The following is a 16,659-nucleotide window of genomic DNA, read 5'->3' as shown; positions in this document are numbered from 1 at the left end:
GTGTCCTCTTTTATTTCGTTGAGCAGTGGTTTGTAGTTCTCCTTGAAGAGGTCCTTCACATCCCTTGTAAGTTGTATTCCTAGGTATTCTATTCTCTTTGTAGCAATTATGAATGGGAGTTCGCTCATGATTTGGCTCTCTGTTTGTCTATTATTGGTGTATAGGAATGCTTGTGACTTTTGCACATTGATTTTGTATCCTGAGACTTTGCTGAAGTTGCTTATCAGCTTAAGGAGATTTTAGGCTGAGACGATGGGGTTTCTAAATATACAATCATGTCATCTGCAAACAGAGACAGTTTGACTTCCTCTCTTCCTATTTGAATACCATTTATTTCTTTCTCTTGCCTGATTTCCCTGGCCAGAACTTCCAATACTGTGTTGAATAGGAGTGGTGAGAGAGGGCATCCTTGTCTTGTGCTGGTTTTCAAAGGGAATGCTTCCAGCTTTTGCCCATTCAGTGTGATATTGGCTGTGGGTTTGTCATAAATAGCTCTTATTATGTTGAGATACGTTTCATCAATACCTAGTTTATGGAGAGTTTTTAGCATGAAGGGGTGTTGAATTTTATCAAAGGCCTTTTCTGCATCTATTGAGATAATCATGTGGTTTCTGTCATTGGTTCTGTTTATGGATTATGTTTATTGATTTGCGTATGTTGATCCAGCCTTGCATCCCAGGTATGAAGCCAATTTGATCGTGGTGGATAAGCTTTTTGATGTGCTGCTGGATTTGGTTTGCCAGTAGTTTATTGAGGATTTTTGCATCGATGTTCATCAGAGAGAATGGCCTGAAATTTTTTTTGTTGTTATGTCTCTGCCAGGTTTTGGTATCAGGATGATGCTGGCCTCATAAAATGAGTTAGGGAGGAGTCCCTCATTTTCTATTGTTTGGAATCATTTCAGAAGGAATGGTACCAGCTCCTCTTTGTGCCTCTGGTAGAATTTGGCTGTGAATCCGTCTGGTCCTGGGCTTTTTTTGGTTGGTAGGCTATTAATTACTGCCTCAATTTCAGAACTTGTTATTGGTCTATTCAGGGATTCAACTTCTTCCTGGTTTAGTCTTGGGAGGGTGTATGTGTCCAGGAAATTATCCATTTCTTCTAGATTTTCTAGTTTATTTGCGTAGAGGTGTGTATAGTCTTCTCTGATGGTAGTTTGTATTTCTGTGGGATCAGTGGTGATATCCCCTTTATCATTTTTTATTGTGTCTATTTGATTCTTCTCTCTTTTCTTCTTTATTAGTCTGGCTAGCGGTCTATTTTGTTAATCTTTTCAACAAAACAGCTCCTGGCCAGACATGGTGGCTCACGCCTGTAATCCCAATACTTCGGAAGGCTGAGGTGGGCATATCACAAGGCCAAGAGATCGAGACCATCCTGGCTAACACGGTGAAACCCTGTCTCTACTAAAAATACAAAAACAAAATTAGCTGGGCGTGGTGGCGGGCACCTGTAGTCCCAGCTACTCAGGAGGCTGAGGTGGGAGAATGGTGTGAACCCGGGAGGTGGAGCTTGCAGTGAGCTGAGATCACGCCACTGCACTCCAGCCTGAGCAACAGAGCGAGATTCTGTCTCAAAAAAAAAAAAAAACCAGCTCCTGAATTCATTGATTTTTTTGAAGGGTTTCTCATGTCTCTTATCTCTTTCAGTTCTACCCTGATCTTAGTTATTTCTTGCCTTCTGCTAGCTTTTGAATTTGTTAGCTCTTGCTTCTCTAGTTCTTTTAATTGTGATGTTAGGGTATCAATTTTAGATCTTTCCCACTTTTTCCTGTGGGCATTTAGTGCTAGAAATTTCCCTCTAAACACTGCTTTAGCTGTGTCCCAGAGATTCTGGTACATTGTGTCTTTGTTCTCATTGGTTTCAAAGAACTTATTTAGTTCTGCCTTAATGTCGTTATTTACCCAGTAGTTATTCAGAAGCAGGTTATTCAGTTTCCATGTAGTTGTGCAATTTTGAGTGAGTTTCTTAACCCTGAGTTCTAATTTGATTGCACTGTGGTCTGAGAGAGACTGTTAAGATTTCCGTTCTCTTGCATTTATTGAGGAGTGTTTTACTTCCAATTATGTGGCCAATTTTAGAATAAGTGAGATGTGGTGCTGAGAAGAATGTATATTCTGTTGATTCGGGGTGGAGAGTTCTGTAGATGTCTATTAGGTCCACTTGTTCCAGACCTGAGTTCAAGTCCTGAATATCCTTGTTAATTTTCTGTCTTGTTGATCTGTCTAATATTGACAGTGGGATGTTAAAATCTCCCACTATTATTGTGTGGGAGTCTAAGTCTCTTTGTAGGTCTGTAAGAATTTGCTTTATGAATCTGGGTGCTCCTGTATTAGGTGCATATATATTTAGGATAGTTAGCGCTTCTTGTTGCATTAATCCCTTTACCGTTATGTAATGCCCTTCTTTGTCTTTTTTGATCTTTGTTGGTTTAAAGTCTGTTTTATCAGAGACTAGCATTGCAACCCTTGATTTTTTTTTTTTTTTTTTGCTTTCCATTTGCTTGGTAATTTATTCCTCCATCCCTTTATTTTGAGCCTATGTGTGTCTTTGCACATGAGATGGGTCTCCTGAATACAGCACACCAATGGGTCTTGACTCTTTATCCAATTTGCCAGTCTGTGTCTTTTAATTGGGGCATTTAGCCCGTTTACATTTAAGATTAATATTATGTGTGAATTTGATCTTGTCATTATGATGCTAGCTCGTTGTTTTGCCCATTAGTTGATGCAGTTTCTTCATAGTGTTGATGGTCTTTACAATTTGGTGTGTTTGGCCAGGCACGTTGGCTCACCCCTGTAATCTCAACACTTTGGGAGGCTGAGGTGGGCAGATCACGAGGTCAGGAGATCGAGACCATCCTGGGCAACATGGTGAAACCCTGTCTCTACTAAAAATACACAAATTAGCTAGGTGTGGTGGCGCGCTCCTGTAGTCCCAGCTACTCGGGAGGCCGAGGCAGGAGAATGGCTTGAACCTGGGAGGCGGAGATTACAGTGAGCCAAGATCACGCCACTGCACTCCAGCGTGGCAACAGAGCGAGACTCCATCTCAAAAACAAAACAAAACAAAAACAATTTGGTATGTTTTTGCGGTGGCTGGTACTGGTTTTTCCTTTCCATATTTAGTGCTTCCTTCAGGAGCTCTTGTAAGGCAGGCCTGGTGGTGACAAAATCTCTCAGCATTTGCCTGTCTGTAAAGGATTTTATTTCTCCTTCACTTCTGAAGCGTAGTCTGGCTGGATATGAAATTCTGGGTTGAAAATTATTTTCTTAAGAATGTTGAATATTGGCCCCCACTCTCTTCTGGTTTGTAGGGTTTCTGCAGAGAGATCCGCTGTTAGTCTGATCGGCTTCCCTTTGTGGGTAACCCGACCTTTCTCTCTGGCTGCCCTTAATATTTTTTCCTTCATTTCAACTTGGTGAATATGATGATTGTGCGTCTTGGGGTTGCTCTTCTAAAGATACTCCTCGAGAATTTTTTTGTATTTTTAGTAGAAACGGAGTTTTGCAATGTTAGCCAGCCTAGTCTTGAACTCCTGACCTCAAGTGATCCACCCGCCTCAGCCTCCCAAAGTTCTGGGATTACAGGCATGAGCCACTGTGCCTGGAAATAGTTCAGTTTTGATATCCCTCAGTGCCAGGATGGACCTATCCTGGATTGTTGGTCTGATTCCATGTTGGAGGGAGTCATTGACAACTAGGAGTCAGTGTCAAAACTCTTTTAGCCACGTTTGAGCAACAAGGGAGGTTTGGAGGGAGTAGCTCTCAAGCTAAGTTTACCTGGAGTTCATTATTAAGTTTAATTTTATCAGTTCCATGGGTGTTTCCTATTACCTCAAAGTGCTAGGCCAGCATTATTCTGTTAGGCATTGTAGTTTGGCAGAATTTTAACAAGTAATAGCTACAAAGTTTAAAAAGAAAAATAGAAAGTAAAATGATAATCTCAGTTTGTGTAATAGTTTTCAGCCATGAACCTAGGATTCAAGGTTCAATTAAACCTTTGAATCGATTGAATAAATCAAATGACCACAGAGAACTAGGTGACACCTTTTGTAACTGTGTGGCCTGTTTTCTTATTTTGCTTATATGGGTCTCAACTTTCCCAAAGGCCATTATCTAGGTACAGCATAAAGTATTAGCAACAGCACAGAAATTTCCTTATTTAACTAATAGATAATATAGACCAATTTCATCATCTGGGATCCCATGACTGGGTGGAATTACAGCAGAGAGAGAGCAACAGTTGTATTAGGGATGTTGCCAAGGTCACCCACTAGATGGACCAAAGGATCCCTTAAACCAGTTTCTGTCAAGTTACCAACAGAAGCTGCTGATTGTGAAATTTCAATTACACTGTTATCCTGCCAAGTGGAAAAGGTAGGATTAAGAGGAGTAGGAGTCTGATTATGTAGTCTTGTTCTAACGTCTAGGGAAAAGCTGTCTGCAGCATGAAAATGTCAGCTTATTATCCTGGTTTGCAGTTTTGAATGTCTCTGGTTATGGCACTGGATGGTTTGGTGAACTTTCTGTGTGACCCATCATCAGCTGTGAGACTTGCCCCTTAAAATTTATCTAGCTTTAGCTTTTAGGATTTCAGGAACAGAGCAGTTCCTGTTTTTACTAATTTCATGGGAGAAAAGATGGGAGGAATCTAGAAGAATTTAAGATTTAGTTCAGTCTACCAGTATATAACAGGAACTCAAAGAAAATGCACAGGGCTATAATCTAAGAACAAATGTATTAACAGCCTTACTCACTGTAAGGCTGGGAACCCTTGAAGCCAGGCATTATATGCACATTCTCAAATATGATGCTCTAGTCAAAGCCTTGGTAATATATATAACCAATGTTTCCAACTGCATCCTGTTATAAAGAGAGAGCAAATTTTATTAAACTTATATAAATAATTCTTGCCATAAAAAAATAAGAATACTCATGGATAGTTTCTGAATTTTAGAGGAATCAAATAGGGACAAAAAAAATGTTTCCACCTTTGTTCACAAAGTATACCAAATTACTGTAAACTAATAAGTAGCTTAAGAGAAAGAAAAGGTTTCCTTAAATCTAGAAAACAAAATATTTAAATAAAGAACCTGCCTAGGCACGGTGGCTCATGCCTGTAATCCCAGCACTTTGGGAGGCCAAGGTGAGCAGATCACCTGAGGTCAGGGGTTCGAGACCAGCCTGGCCAACATGGTGAAACCCTGTCTTTACTAAAAATACAAACATTAGCCAGCATGTTGGTGGACACCTATAATCCCTGCTACTCCAGAGGCTGAGGTTGCAGTGAGCTGAGATCGTGCCACTGCACTCCAGCCTGAGCAACAGAGCAAGACTCCACCTCAAAAAAAAAACAACCGATAATGTTTCAAATAAATGTCATAAAAACATTATCTTCAGGACCGGGTGCTGTGGCTCATGCCTGTAATCCCAGCACTTTGGGAGGCCGAGGCGAGCTGATCACTTGAGGACAGGAATTTGAGACCAGCCTGGCCAACATGGTGAAACCCTGTCTTACCAAAAATACAAAAAATGAGCTGGGTGTAGTGGCGCACATTCGTAACCCCAGCTACTCTGGAGGCTGAGAAAGAAGAATCACTTGAACCCGGAGGCAGAAGTTGTAGTGAGCCAAGATGGTGCCACTGCACTCCAGCCTGGGCGACAGAGTGAGACTGTCTTTTTTTTTTTTTTTTTTTTTAAAAAAAGAAAGGAAGGAAGAAAGCCAAGAGCACGGAATCAGGATCTACTGGAGGAAAACATAACTTTTCTAGGCCTTCAAGATAGAACATTTCAGTATCAGGCCATTAAAGCAGAGTTAGAGCTGGAGAAAAAAAGTTACAGAAGATGAAAAAGTTAAAAGAGAATTATCACCTCACCAAACAAAAAGGTATACTTTCTCAAGGAGAGAAAGCAGAAGACCAAAAGGCAGAAATGTCTGACCTGCAAATCACATGAAACAAGATATAGCAAAAGTTTAACTACTGAGATATGAATCTGAGAAGCTTCCACAGGAAAACTCTACCTCAAAACATGAAATTACCTTCTAAATGAAGAAGATTCATTTTAAAACTGATATTAGAGAAAGGAAGACTAAAAAACAACAACAAAAAAAGCTGCACTTCAGAAGATGGTTGAAAATTTAAGAAACAAATTTCAGAATTAGGTCAAAATCTCTTGCAAATGTTATTAAAAGCAGATCAATACTTCAAGAAAACATTGTTCTAATATAGGAGACCAAAATTGTAGTTTTCATATCAATGTGTATAAATGTATATACACACGTATTTTTTAATTGAAGCAGTCTTTAGAAATACTTATAAGTAAGTTTCTTCTAATTATAGCCAGCTTGGTCACCACAAATTTCTTTTGTAAATTCATCCTTCGCAAACTTTCCATGATATACTCAGACCTTCTATGGCATGTTTAGACCTTTAGTTTTGTCCTTGTTTCTTAAATAATTAGTCATTTTACTTAAGGATAAAATTTAATTTCTTGCCTTATTTCTAAGACAACAACAAATCTAAGACTTGCTGTCATTTTAAAAACACCTTTTCTAAAAAGAAACACTACCACATGAAATGCACACATTAATTATAGGATACATCCTGGTTATATATGTATCATGGAAACATTCCAGATATTAGATTATAAAATATGGTGTTATCAATTGTGTCAGTCATTTTAAAACAATTATCTTTTCTCCAATTATTTGTAATACTTTTTTTTTTAGAATCTCACTGTTACCCAACCTGGAGTGCAGTGGCAGAATCATAGCTCATTGCAGCCTTGAACTCCTGGGCTCAAGTGATCTCCTGCCTTAAGTCTCCTGAGTAGGCAGGACTATAGGCAAACACCACCATGCCTGGCTAATTTTTTAAATTAATTAATTTATTTCTTGGTAGAGACAGGGTCTCACTATGTTGCCCACACTGGTCTTGAACTCCTTGCCTCAAGTGGTCCTACCACATTGGCCTCCCAAAGCACTGGGATTACATGTGTGAGCCACCACACCTGGCCCGTGACGTATTTTTATACCAAATTATTTTATTTACTTGTGTTTCTGGGTTTTCCATTATGTTTCATTGATTTCTTTATTCAATACCATAACTTTCCTGTTTTATTTTTATAGTTTGATATATCTTTCGGGATTTCATAAAGCAGTATATGTGTTAGGCTGTTCTTGCATTACTATAAAGAAATCCCTGAGAATACTCATCTCTCACCTTATGCAAAAAATCAATTCAAGATGGATCAAAGACTTTTATATGAAAGTTTTTTTTAATTAAAAAACAAAAGGAATGCCTGAGACTGGGTAATTGATCAAGAAAAGAGCTCACGGCTCCAAAGACTGTACAGGAAGCATGGTGCCGGCATCTGTTCACCTTCTGATGAGACTTCAGGAAGCTTACAATCACGGTGGAAGCCACAGTGGGAGCTGGCACATCACATGGCGAGAGCAAGAGAGTGAGAGTGGGGTTGCAAAGGTGCCACAGACGCAAACAGCCAGATCTCGCAATAGCTCATTATTGTGAAGACAGCACCAAGCCATGAGGGATCTGCCCCCATAACCCAAATACCTCCCACCAGGCCCCACCTCCAACCTTGGGGATTACAGTTCAACGTATGGGGAATACATACATATGTACGTAGGTGTCTCCTTACTATTTCCCCCAAAAAAATGTCCTGGCTATTTGTACCCATTTATTCCCCCAAATTAATTTTAGAATAATTTTGTCAAAGACTGCATTAGATTGTTTCTTTGGGCCATATAATTATTTGTTGCATGGGGTTGTCCTATGCACTGTAGGATATTTAATAGCATCTCTGACCTCTACCTGCTAGATGCCTGCCAGTAGTAACCCCTCAACTTGTGACAATCAAAAATGTCTCCAGACATTGCCAAATAGCCCCTGGATGGGGGGTAAAATTGCACCAGTTCAGAACCACTACATTAGTTTTATAAGTTAATTAAAGGAGAGTTAATGTCTTTACAATATTGTCTTTCTAAGCAGAAGTACAGTATAACGTTCATTTTATGAGATTTGCTTCTTGGTGATCAGTAAAACTATAAGACTTCCTTGGGTTTGGTGCCTTTTTATGGAGCTAGTGTTTTGATTCTGAATGACTATGTGCTATGTAGGGTTAAACATATCAATCATGGTAAGCATCACATAATAAGAATAGCTGGCATTTATGCCAGGTACCATGTCAAGTGCTTTACTTGGATTAACTCATAATCTTCACTGCAACCCCATGAGGTAGGTAGTTATTATTATCCCTGTTTGGTAAACGAGGAAACTAAGGTAGGTTCAACCAGATGGTAACTAGTAGAGTAGGTTTACCGCCGCTTGTCTCCATCTTTAAGATCCCGGGGCAAACTTTTTCAAACCTCATACCAGGTTTCCAAGGGAACATCAGGTGGGGATGCTAGTAGTAAACGGTTAAGTGGAAAAAAGCAAGTCACAAAATATAATTCTATTTTTTAAATGGATGGTTTTGAAAAAATGGACTCACCAGAGTTTTTTAATACAAAAATTGTTTTTTAAAACTTTTTTTTTTTTTTTTTTTTGAGATAGAGTCTTGCTCTCTCACCCAGGCTGGAGTGCAGTGGCACAATCGCATAAGTTAGTGAACTTATTAATATAATATTCACTACAGCTGTATGGAGCTGCCATAGAATAGAAAGGAAAATTCCTCTACATTTTTAATTTAATACATCAGATGTGAAATTAACTTGGGTCTTAAATCAAGTTCAGCTTCCTTGTAAGCCTGCAGATCACTTCCAACATCCCTCATTTATTCTGAGCTGTCTTTGGGAGGTTGGTGGGTCTGGCTACCCATGAAGACAAAGTGTTCCTTCCTGTCTGGTAGGGATTTAGTTTCGTATTTTTATATTAGCTAATTTGTAAAGTGTTACCTTATTCCAGTGGGTCTTTTAATAACAGCTTTATTAAAGTATAATTCCATACCATACCATAAAATTCTCTGAGTTGTGCAGCCATCACCACTATCTAATGTTAGAACATTTACTTCACTCCAGAAGGAAACCCTGTACCCTCCAGTGGGTTCTTTGGTTTGCTTATGTTTTAAAGGTACATAATCATATCATTCGAAAAATAAATTTTTCCCATTTTAAATTATAAACATTAGGCTGGGCACGGTGGCTCACGCCAGTAATCCCAGCACTTTGGGAGGCTGAGGTGGACTGATGACTTGAGTTGGGAGTTCAAGACCAGCCTCGACAATATGGTGAAACCCCATCTCCACTAATACAAAAAATTAGCCAGGCATGGTAGTCCAGCTACTTGGGAGGCTGAGGACTGAGAATCGCTTGAACCCAGGAGGCAGAGGTTGCAGTGAGCCAAGATGGCTCCACTGCACTCCAGCCTGGGTGACAGAGCGAGACTCCATCTGAAAAAAAAATTATAAACATTATTTTTAAATTGCAAATAGGCCGGGTGTGGTGGCTCACGCCTATAATCCCAACACTTTGGGAAGCCGAGGCGAGTGGATCACTTGAGGTCTGGAGTTGGAGACCAGCCTGGCCAACATGGCGAAACTCTGTCGCTACTAAAATTACAAAAGTTAGCTGGGAGTGGTGGCACATGCCTGTAGTCCCATCTACTCTGGAGGCTGAGGCATGACAATTGCTTGAATCTGGGAGGTGGAGGTTGCAGTGAGCCGAAATCGCACCACTGCACTCCAGCCTGGGCAACAGAGCAAGACTCTATCTCAAAAATAATAATAATCATAAACTGTAAATACAGGTAAGAAATTCTTATGTAAGAACCTGCCCCTGTCATTTCTACTCTAGATAACTACAGTTTTTGTGTATTGCTCCAGAAATTTTCCTTGTGTGTGCACAAACATATTTAAATGTATAATTCTTTCCCAATGGGGTCATGCTAACTTTTTTAAATTACTTAATATATTATAGGCATTAAAATAAAAACAAAAATAAAATTTATATATATTTATATATAATTAGTATATATTTTTTAAAATTAAAAAATATGTAATAGACATTTAAAAAATTCATACCTCATTCAGACCATTATTCATTTTGTTTGCAATGGTATTCCCAGTGCACAACATGGTGCCTGGTACATTGTAAGTATTCATTCAATAATCGTTTTATCAGCTGCATGTTATTCTAATGTTAAAAACCATAATTACTCAGGAATGGAAAACCAAACATTGTATGTTCTCCCTCATAAGTGGGAGCTAAACTATGAGGATGCAAAGGCATAAGAATGACTTTGGTGACTCGGGGGGAAGGGGTGAGAAGGGGGTGAGGGATGAAAGACTACAAATTAGGTTCAGTGTATACTGCTTGGGTGGTAGGTACACCAAAACCTCACAAATCACCACTAAAGAACTTACTTGTGTAACCAAATACCACCTGTTACCCAAAAACCTATGAAACTAAAAAGAAATTTTAATAAAAAATTTTAAAAACCAAATTTAGCCAGTCTCTTATTGATTTTAATTTTTTTGGTGTTAGACTATGATATGATGAATCCTCTTGCATGGTCATTAAAATCTGTTTTTTTTTTCTCTGCATTTTATGATTAAAAAAGGAAAAAAAAATGTTTGTAGGACAAGTTCCTTGCAGTGGAATTTTGAGGATAAAGAGTAATATGTCTTTTTTTATTTTAATATATACCACTATTGTGGACATTATGTCATTCCTTGTGAGATCCTAGTGTCTGAATCTCAGAACACTGGGAGTGTACAGAACTCCCACCTTCAGAGATACAATCTACTTCTGTGTAAAGAAGCAGAAATGGCAGATGCTCACTTTCCCAGGCTCCTTTACACCTAGTGCTCAGATGTGGGACCTAGGTTCTACCAGAAGCTGGTGATGGGAAGAAGCAGGGCCCAGGTAAACTCCAATTTAGTGAAGATGGCAGCAGCAGTGGCAACTACATACAGCAGTAGTAACGTTCTTTGTTTTTTTTCTTTTCTTTTTTTTTTCAGACGGAGTCTTGCTGTGTCACTCAGGCTGGAGTGCAGTGGTACAACCTTAGCTCACTGCAACCTCTGCCTCCCAGGTTCAAGTGATTCTCCTGCCTCAGCTTCCTGAGTAGCTGGGATTACAGGTGTACGCCACCACGCCCAGCTAATTTTTGTATTTTTAGTAGAGACGGGGTTTCATCTTATTGGCCAGGCTGGTCTCAAATTCCTGACCTTAGGTGATCTGCCCACCTCAGCCTCCTAAAGTGCTGGGATTACAGGCATGAGCCACCGCGCCCGGCTGCTTTTTCTATTTCAAATGAAGTTATGAATCATCTTATCTGTTACTTTTTAAAATCCCATTGGAATTTTGTTTGTAATTATTAAGCTTATAGATCAATTTGGGTAGAACAAATGCTTTTTAAAATTTAAATTTTTGTTATAAAAGGTATATGATGGCTGGGCACGGTGGCTCACGCCTGTATTCCCAGCCAGCTCTTTGGAAGGCCGAGGTGGGTGGATCACTTGAGGCTGGGAGTTTGAGACCAGCCTGGCCAACATGGCAAAACCCCATCTCTACTAAAAATACAAAAATTAGCCAGGTATGGTGGCATGCACCTGTAATCCCAGCTACTCTGGAGGCTGAGGCAGGAGAATAACTTGAACCCAGGAGGCAGAAGTTGCAGTGGGCTGAGATCATGCCACTGCACTCCAGCCTGGGTGACAGAGCAAGACTCTGTCTCAAAAAAAAAAGGAAAAAAAAAAAAGTTTTATGAATAAGTAATTTAAGTAGACCTATATTCAATAAAGAAATAGAATCAATAATTATTAGTAACCTTCCAAAACAGAAAGCACCAGGCCCAGATGGGTTGGCGAGTGAATTCCAACAAATATTTAAGGAAGAAATGATATAAATTTTCAACAATCTTTCAGAGAATAGAAGCAGAGGGACTACTTACTAACTAGCTCTATGAGACCAATGTTACACTAATACCAAAGCAAGACAAATTTTAAGAGAAAACTACAGACCAATATCTTTTATGAACACAGACGCAAAAATCCTCAACAAAATACTAGCAAATCAAATCCAACAATGTTCAAAAAGAATTATACATCGTGACCAAGTAGGATTTCTCCCAGGTATGCAAGGTCAATTCTACATTTGAAAATCAATTAAATCCATTAATGCAATTCACCACATCAGTAGGCTAAAGAAGAGAAATCACATGATCCCTTCAATAGAGGCCAAAAAAGCATTTACCACCCATTCATGATAAAAAAAAAACCTTCCAGCAAACTAGGAATAGAGGGGAACTTCCTCAACTTCAGAAAGAACATCTGCAAAAAACCTGCCACTAACATCATACCTAATGGTGAAAAACTTGAAGCATTCCTACTAAGATCAGGGATAAGGCAAGGATGTCTCCTCACTACTTTTCAGCATTGTACTGGAAGTCCTAGCTAATGTGACAAAAAAAGAAAACAGAAGAAAATAAAGATACAGGGCCGGGCATGGTAGATCATGCCTGTAATCTGAGCACTTTGGGAGGCCAAGGCAGGTGGATTACTTGTGGCCAGGAGTTCGAGACCAGCCTGGCCAATGTGGTGAAATCTCGTCTCTACTAAAAATATACAAATCAGCCAGGCATGGTGGTGAGCACCTGTAGTCCTAGCTACTTGGGAGGCTGAGGCAGAAGGATCACTTGAACCCAGGAAGCAGAGGTTGCAATGAGCCGAGATTGCACCACTGTGCCCCAGCCTGGGTGACAGAGTGAGACTCTGTCTCAAAAAAAGAAAAGGTATGTGGATTGGGAAGGAAGAAATAAAATTGTCTTTGTTCACTGAAGACATGATTTGTCTATGTAGACAATCTCAAAGAATCTAGAAAAAACCTCTTGGAACTAACAAGCAATTATAGTGAGTTTGCAGAACACAAGGTTAACATACAAAACTCAGTTGCTTTCCTATATACTAACAATGAAAAAGTGGAATTTGAAATGAAAAATACATTACCATTTACATTTACATTAGCACTCCCAGAAATTGAACAAATAGGCGTAAATATAACAAAATATCTACAAGATATTTATATAGAAAACTGTGATGATGGATGTCAAAGAAGAACTACATAAATGGAGAAATATTTCATGTTTGTGAGTAGGAAAACTCAATGTCATCAAGATGGCAATTCTTCCTGACTTAATTGGTAGATTCAATGCAATCCCAATCAAAATCCCAGCGGTTTGTTCTATGAACATCAACAAACTGATTGTAAAGTTTATATGGAGGGACAAAAGATTCAGAATAGCTGTCTTAGTTCATTTTGCATTGCTGTAAGGGAATACCTGAGGCTGAGTCATTTATAAAGAAAAGAGGTTTATTTGGCTCATAATTCTGCAGGCTGAACAAGAGGCATGGCACCAGCATCTGCTTCTGGTAAGGACCTCAGGAAGCTTCCAACCATGGCAGAGGCGAATGGGGAGCAGGTATGTCTCATGGTGAGAGAAGGGGGAAGAGAAAAAAGAACATTCATATTTTGCAGGAACTATGAGTGAGAACTGGCTCAATCCCTTGAGAATGGCACCATGACATTTATGAGGGATCTGTCCCCATGATTCCACCAGGTCCTACCTCCAACATTGGGGATCAAATTTTAATCTGACACTTAGAGGGGCCAAATATCTAAACTATATTATTCTTTCCCTGGCCCCCCAAATGTCTTATCCTTCTCACATTGCAAAATATAATCATCCCTTCCCAATAATTTCCAAAAGTCTTAACTCATTCCACTGTCAATTAAAAAAATGCAAAATCTCATCTGAGACTGAAGGCTAATTTCTTCCAGCTGTGAGCCTGTAAGATGAAAAGCAAGTTATTGAATTCTAAGATACAATGGTTGTACAGGCATAGGGTAAACATTCCCATTCCAGAAGGAAAAAAATGGCCAAAAGAAAGGGGTAATAGGCCTCATGCAAGTCCAGAACTCAGCAGGGCAGACGTTAAATCTTAAAGCTCCAAAATAATCTCCCTTAACTCCATGTCCTGCATCCTGGGCATACTGGTGCAAGGGGTGGGCTCCTAAGGCCTTGGGCAGCCCCACCCTTTGGCTTTACTGGGGCACAGCCTATATGGCTACTCCCACAAGTGGGAGGTTGGGCCTTTGGCTTTTCCAGACTGAAAGTACAACCTGCTGGTGGCTCTACCACTCTGGGCTCTGGAGGGCAGCAGCCTTGTTCTCCTAAGGAGTACCCCAGTAGGGACTCTGTGGGAGCTCCAACCCCACATTTCCCCTTGGCACTGCCCTAGTAGAGTCTCTCTGTGGGGGCTCTGCCCTTGTGGCAGGCTTCTGCCTGTGCATGCAGACTTTCTGATACATCTTCCGAAATCTAGGTGGAAACTGCCAGAATGCGCTCTTGCATTCTGTGTGTCAACAGACTTAACACCACGTGGAAGCTGCCAGGGCCTCTGATTGGCAGCCTGAGCCATGTCTGGGGCCTTTTGAGCCCTGACTGGGGCCTGAACAGCCTGAATTTGGATTGGGCTCCTGAAACCATTCTGTCCTTCTAGGCCTCTAGGCCTTTTTCCCATTGTCTTGCTAATTTCTTTTACAAGTGGTTGCTCTTCAGCCCCTTTAAATTTCTGTCCTAAAAATGCTTGTTCCTTCCCTACCACAGGGCTGGGTTGCAAGTTTTTCAAACTTTTACACTCTGCTTTCCTTTTAATTTTAAGTTCAAACCTTAGATCAGCCCATTGCTCCCACATTTGATTGTGGACTGTGAGATTTAGAACAAAGCAATGATATTTGCTTTTACCGCTCCTATTCAGATGGTGCTGGAAGTCTCAGCTGGTGCAATTAGTTAAGAAAAGGAAATAGGCCAGGCGTGGTGGCTCATGCCTATAATCCCAGCACTTTGGGAGGCCAAGGAGGGAAGAATGCTTGGGCCCAGGAGTTCAAGACCAGCCTGAGCAACATAGGGAGATACCATTTCTACAAAAAAAGTAAAATAGGAAAGGGGAATAAAAGGCATACAGATTGGAAAAAAGAAATGAAACTGTCCCTATTTCCAGATGACATGATTGTCTATGCAGAAGATCTCAAGGAATATACCCACCCCCAACAACAAAACCCTCCTAGGACCTAATTGAGGGAGTTTAACAAGGTCACTGGATAGAAGTTCAACACAAGCCTTGACCAGGAATTTTTTCCTTCAGGAGTTAGCCAACTTAGAAGGACTCTCCACTTAAAACAAACAAACAAACAGGATTCTAACCAAAACTAATTTTTCCTGCTAGCCAGGCTGGCAAGAATTAACAGAAGTCTCCAAAGAGTAAAATTAACCAAAAACTGAACAGAAGCTACAGTGGTAGGCAGCATATCCCATTATCAACACCATAAGTGGGTGATAAGCCTTGGGTCAGCAGTTTGCTGGTATAGGTGAATCTGACACTTCCAATTTATTAAATCCAAAGCCCCAAAAGAAAAGTGTTCTGGTTTCTGAGCTTTCTTTGTTTTGCTCTAAAATGTGAATAATATTCACCTCATAATGTCTGAAAATAGGGTTAATTAGGAGGCCTGATGGAGTTATTTCCTAGTTTCACTCTGCAGATGCCAAATATCGGGATGCCTTAGTAATCTGTGTTTCTCCTCCCTCTGGCAATACAACTGTTAAAATTAGAAAGGTAATTTGTTATCTGTGAAAGTTTAATTGGAGCAATATGTGATAGAAATGCAAATTACTTAATTAGGAGTTAGGGAGAGTATGAGAGAACAATGAAATGAGAATAAATTAACAAATATTATTAGATTAAATTTATTTATTAATCATGTGTTGGATCCAAGTACCTTATAGCTACCAAGGATACAGGATACAAAAAGAGGTTATTCTCAAATGGGGGAGAAGATAATTAAGTACCCTGCAAAAATGCTTCATGATATGTGCTAAAGTAATGTTAGTATGTACAGTGTGCTATGGACCCATCAAAGAGGGGAGCAACTGACTCTCTCCAAAGTTTGAAGAGCAATGCAGTTGGATTCTACTTCCAATCTGTGAAACTGCCTCACCATACCTGTTAAAGTACTCTCTGAGGGCCCGGTGAAAAATCAGGCAGATACCAGAGCGGAATCTGTTCTTACAAGATAGCTGCATAGGGTGATATCTGTGACTTTGCGGCTTTCTTAACTGATTGCATTCCCCGATCATTTGCAACTTGGGTGGCAGAAAGCTGAGATTTTATGGACTTGAAATGTCAGGGGACAGAGGTCAAGGCTGGCAGAGCAAGAAATTACAGAGGAATCCCTGCAAACAAGAAAAATCATACGAAGGGTGAACCACAAAATTTTAGTAAAATGACTGCTCAGGTGCTTGGCTGACAGCCAAATTATGTAGGCACAACAGAGGACCCCCCTGCCTCAAGAGGCCAGGTTAAAACAACAGCGGCTGGAAACCATAAGAACAAAGATATCAGTACCTATATTGTGCAAGGGAGACAAAGTTTGCAGTTCGAATCTAGGCAGGTTAAGTATTAATATCTACTAGAACAACAAAAACCCCACAACAATTCTTAGAAGAACACATTTAAACCCAGTGTCTAGGCATGCAAAGAAACAGAAGTGTGACTCATACTCAAGGAGGGGGAAAGGGCAGTCAATAGAAACTGACTCTGAGTGAGCCTAGTTGTTGGATTTAACAGAAACTTCAAA

The 16,659-nt window shown here is 39.9% G+C and overlaps 1 protein-coding gene across 4 annotated transcripts in view; it reads left to right on the top strand.

The window, feature by feature from the left end:
• LOC100452562 (SUMO-interacting motif-containing protein 1) overlaps window positions 1-16,659 on the top strand; it is a 94,748-nt gene that overhangs the window by 9,871 nt on the left and 68,218 nt on the right. Inside the window, exon 1 of one of the 4 annotated variants that reach the window (XM_054546971.2) lies at window positions 13,373-13,444. The exons of the other annotated variants lie outside the window; for them this stretch is intronic. Coding sequence (XP_054402946.1) covers window positions 13,373-13,444 — 72 coding nt within the window. Of the gene's footprint in view, window positions 1-13,372; window positions 13,445-16,659 lie in introns of those variants that run through there. 4 annotated transcript variants of the gene reach the window in all.

This window comes from Pongo abelii, chromosome 4 (genome assembly GCF_028885655.2).
Source record: "Pongo abelii isolate AG06213 chromosome 4, NHGRI_mPonAbe1-v2.0_pri, whole genome shotgun sequence".
Taxonomy (NCBI): Eukaryota; Metazoa; Chordata; class Mammalia; order Primates; family Hominidae; genus Pongo; species Pongo abelii.
The sequence above is the reverse complement of the archived record's forward strand: the minus strand, read 5'-3'. Positions and strand labels throughout refer to the sequence as shown.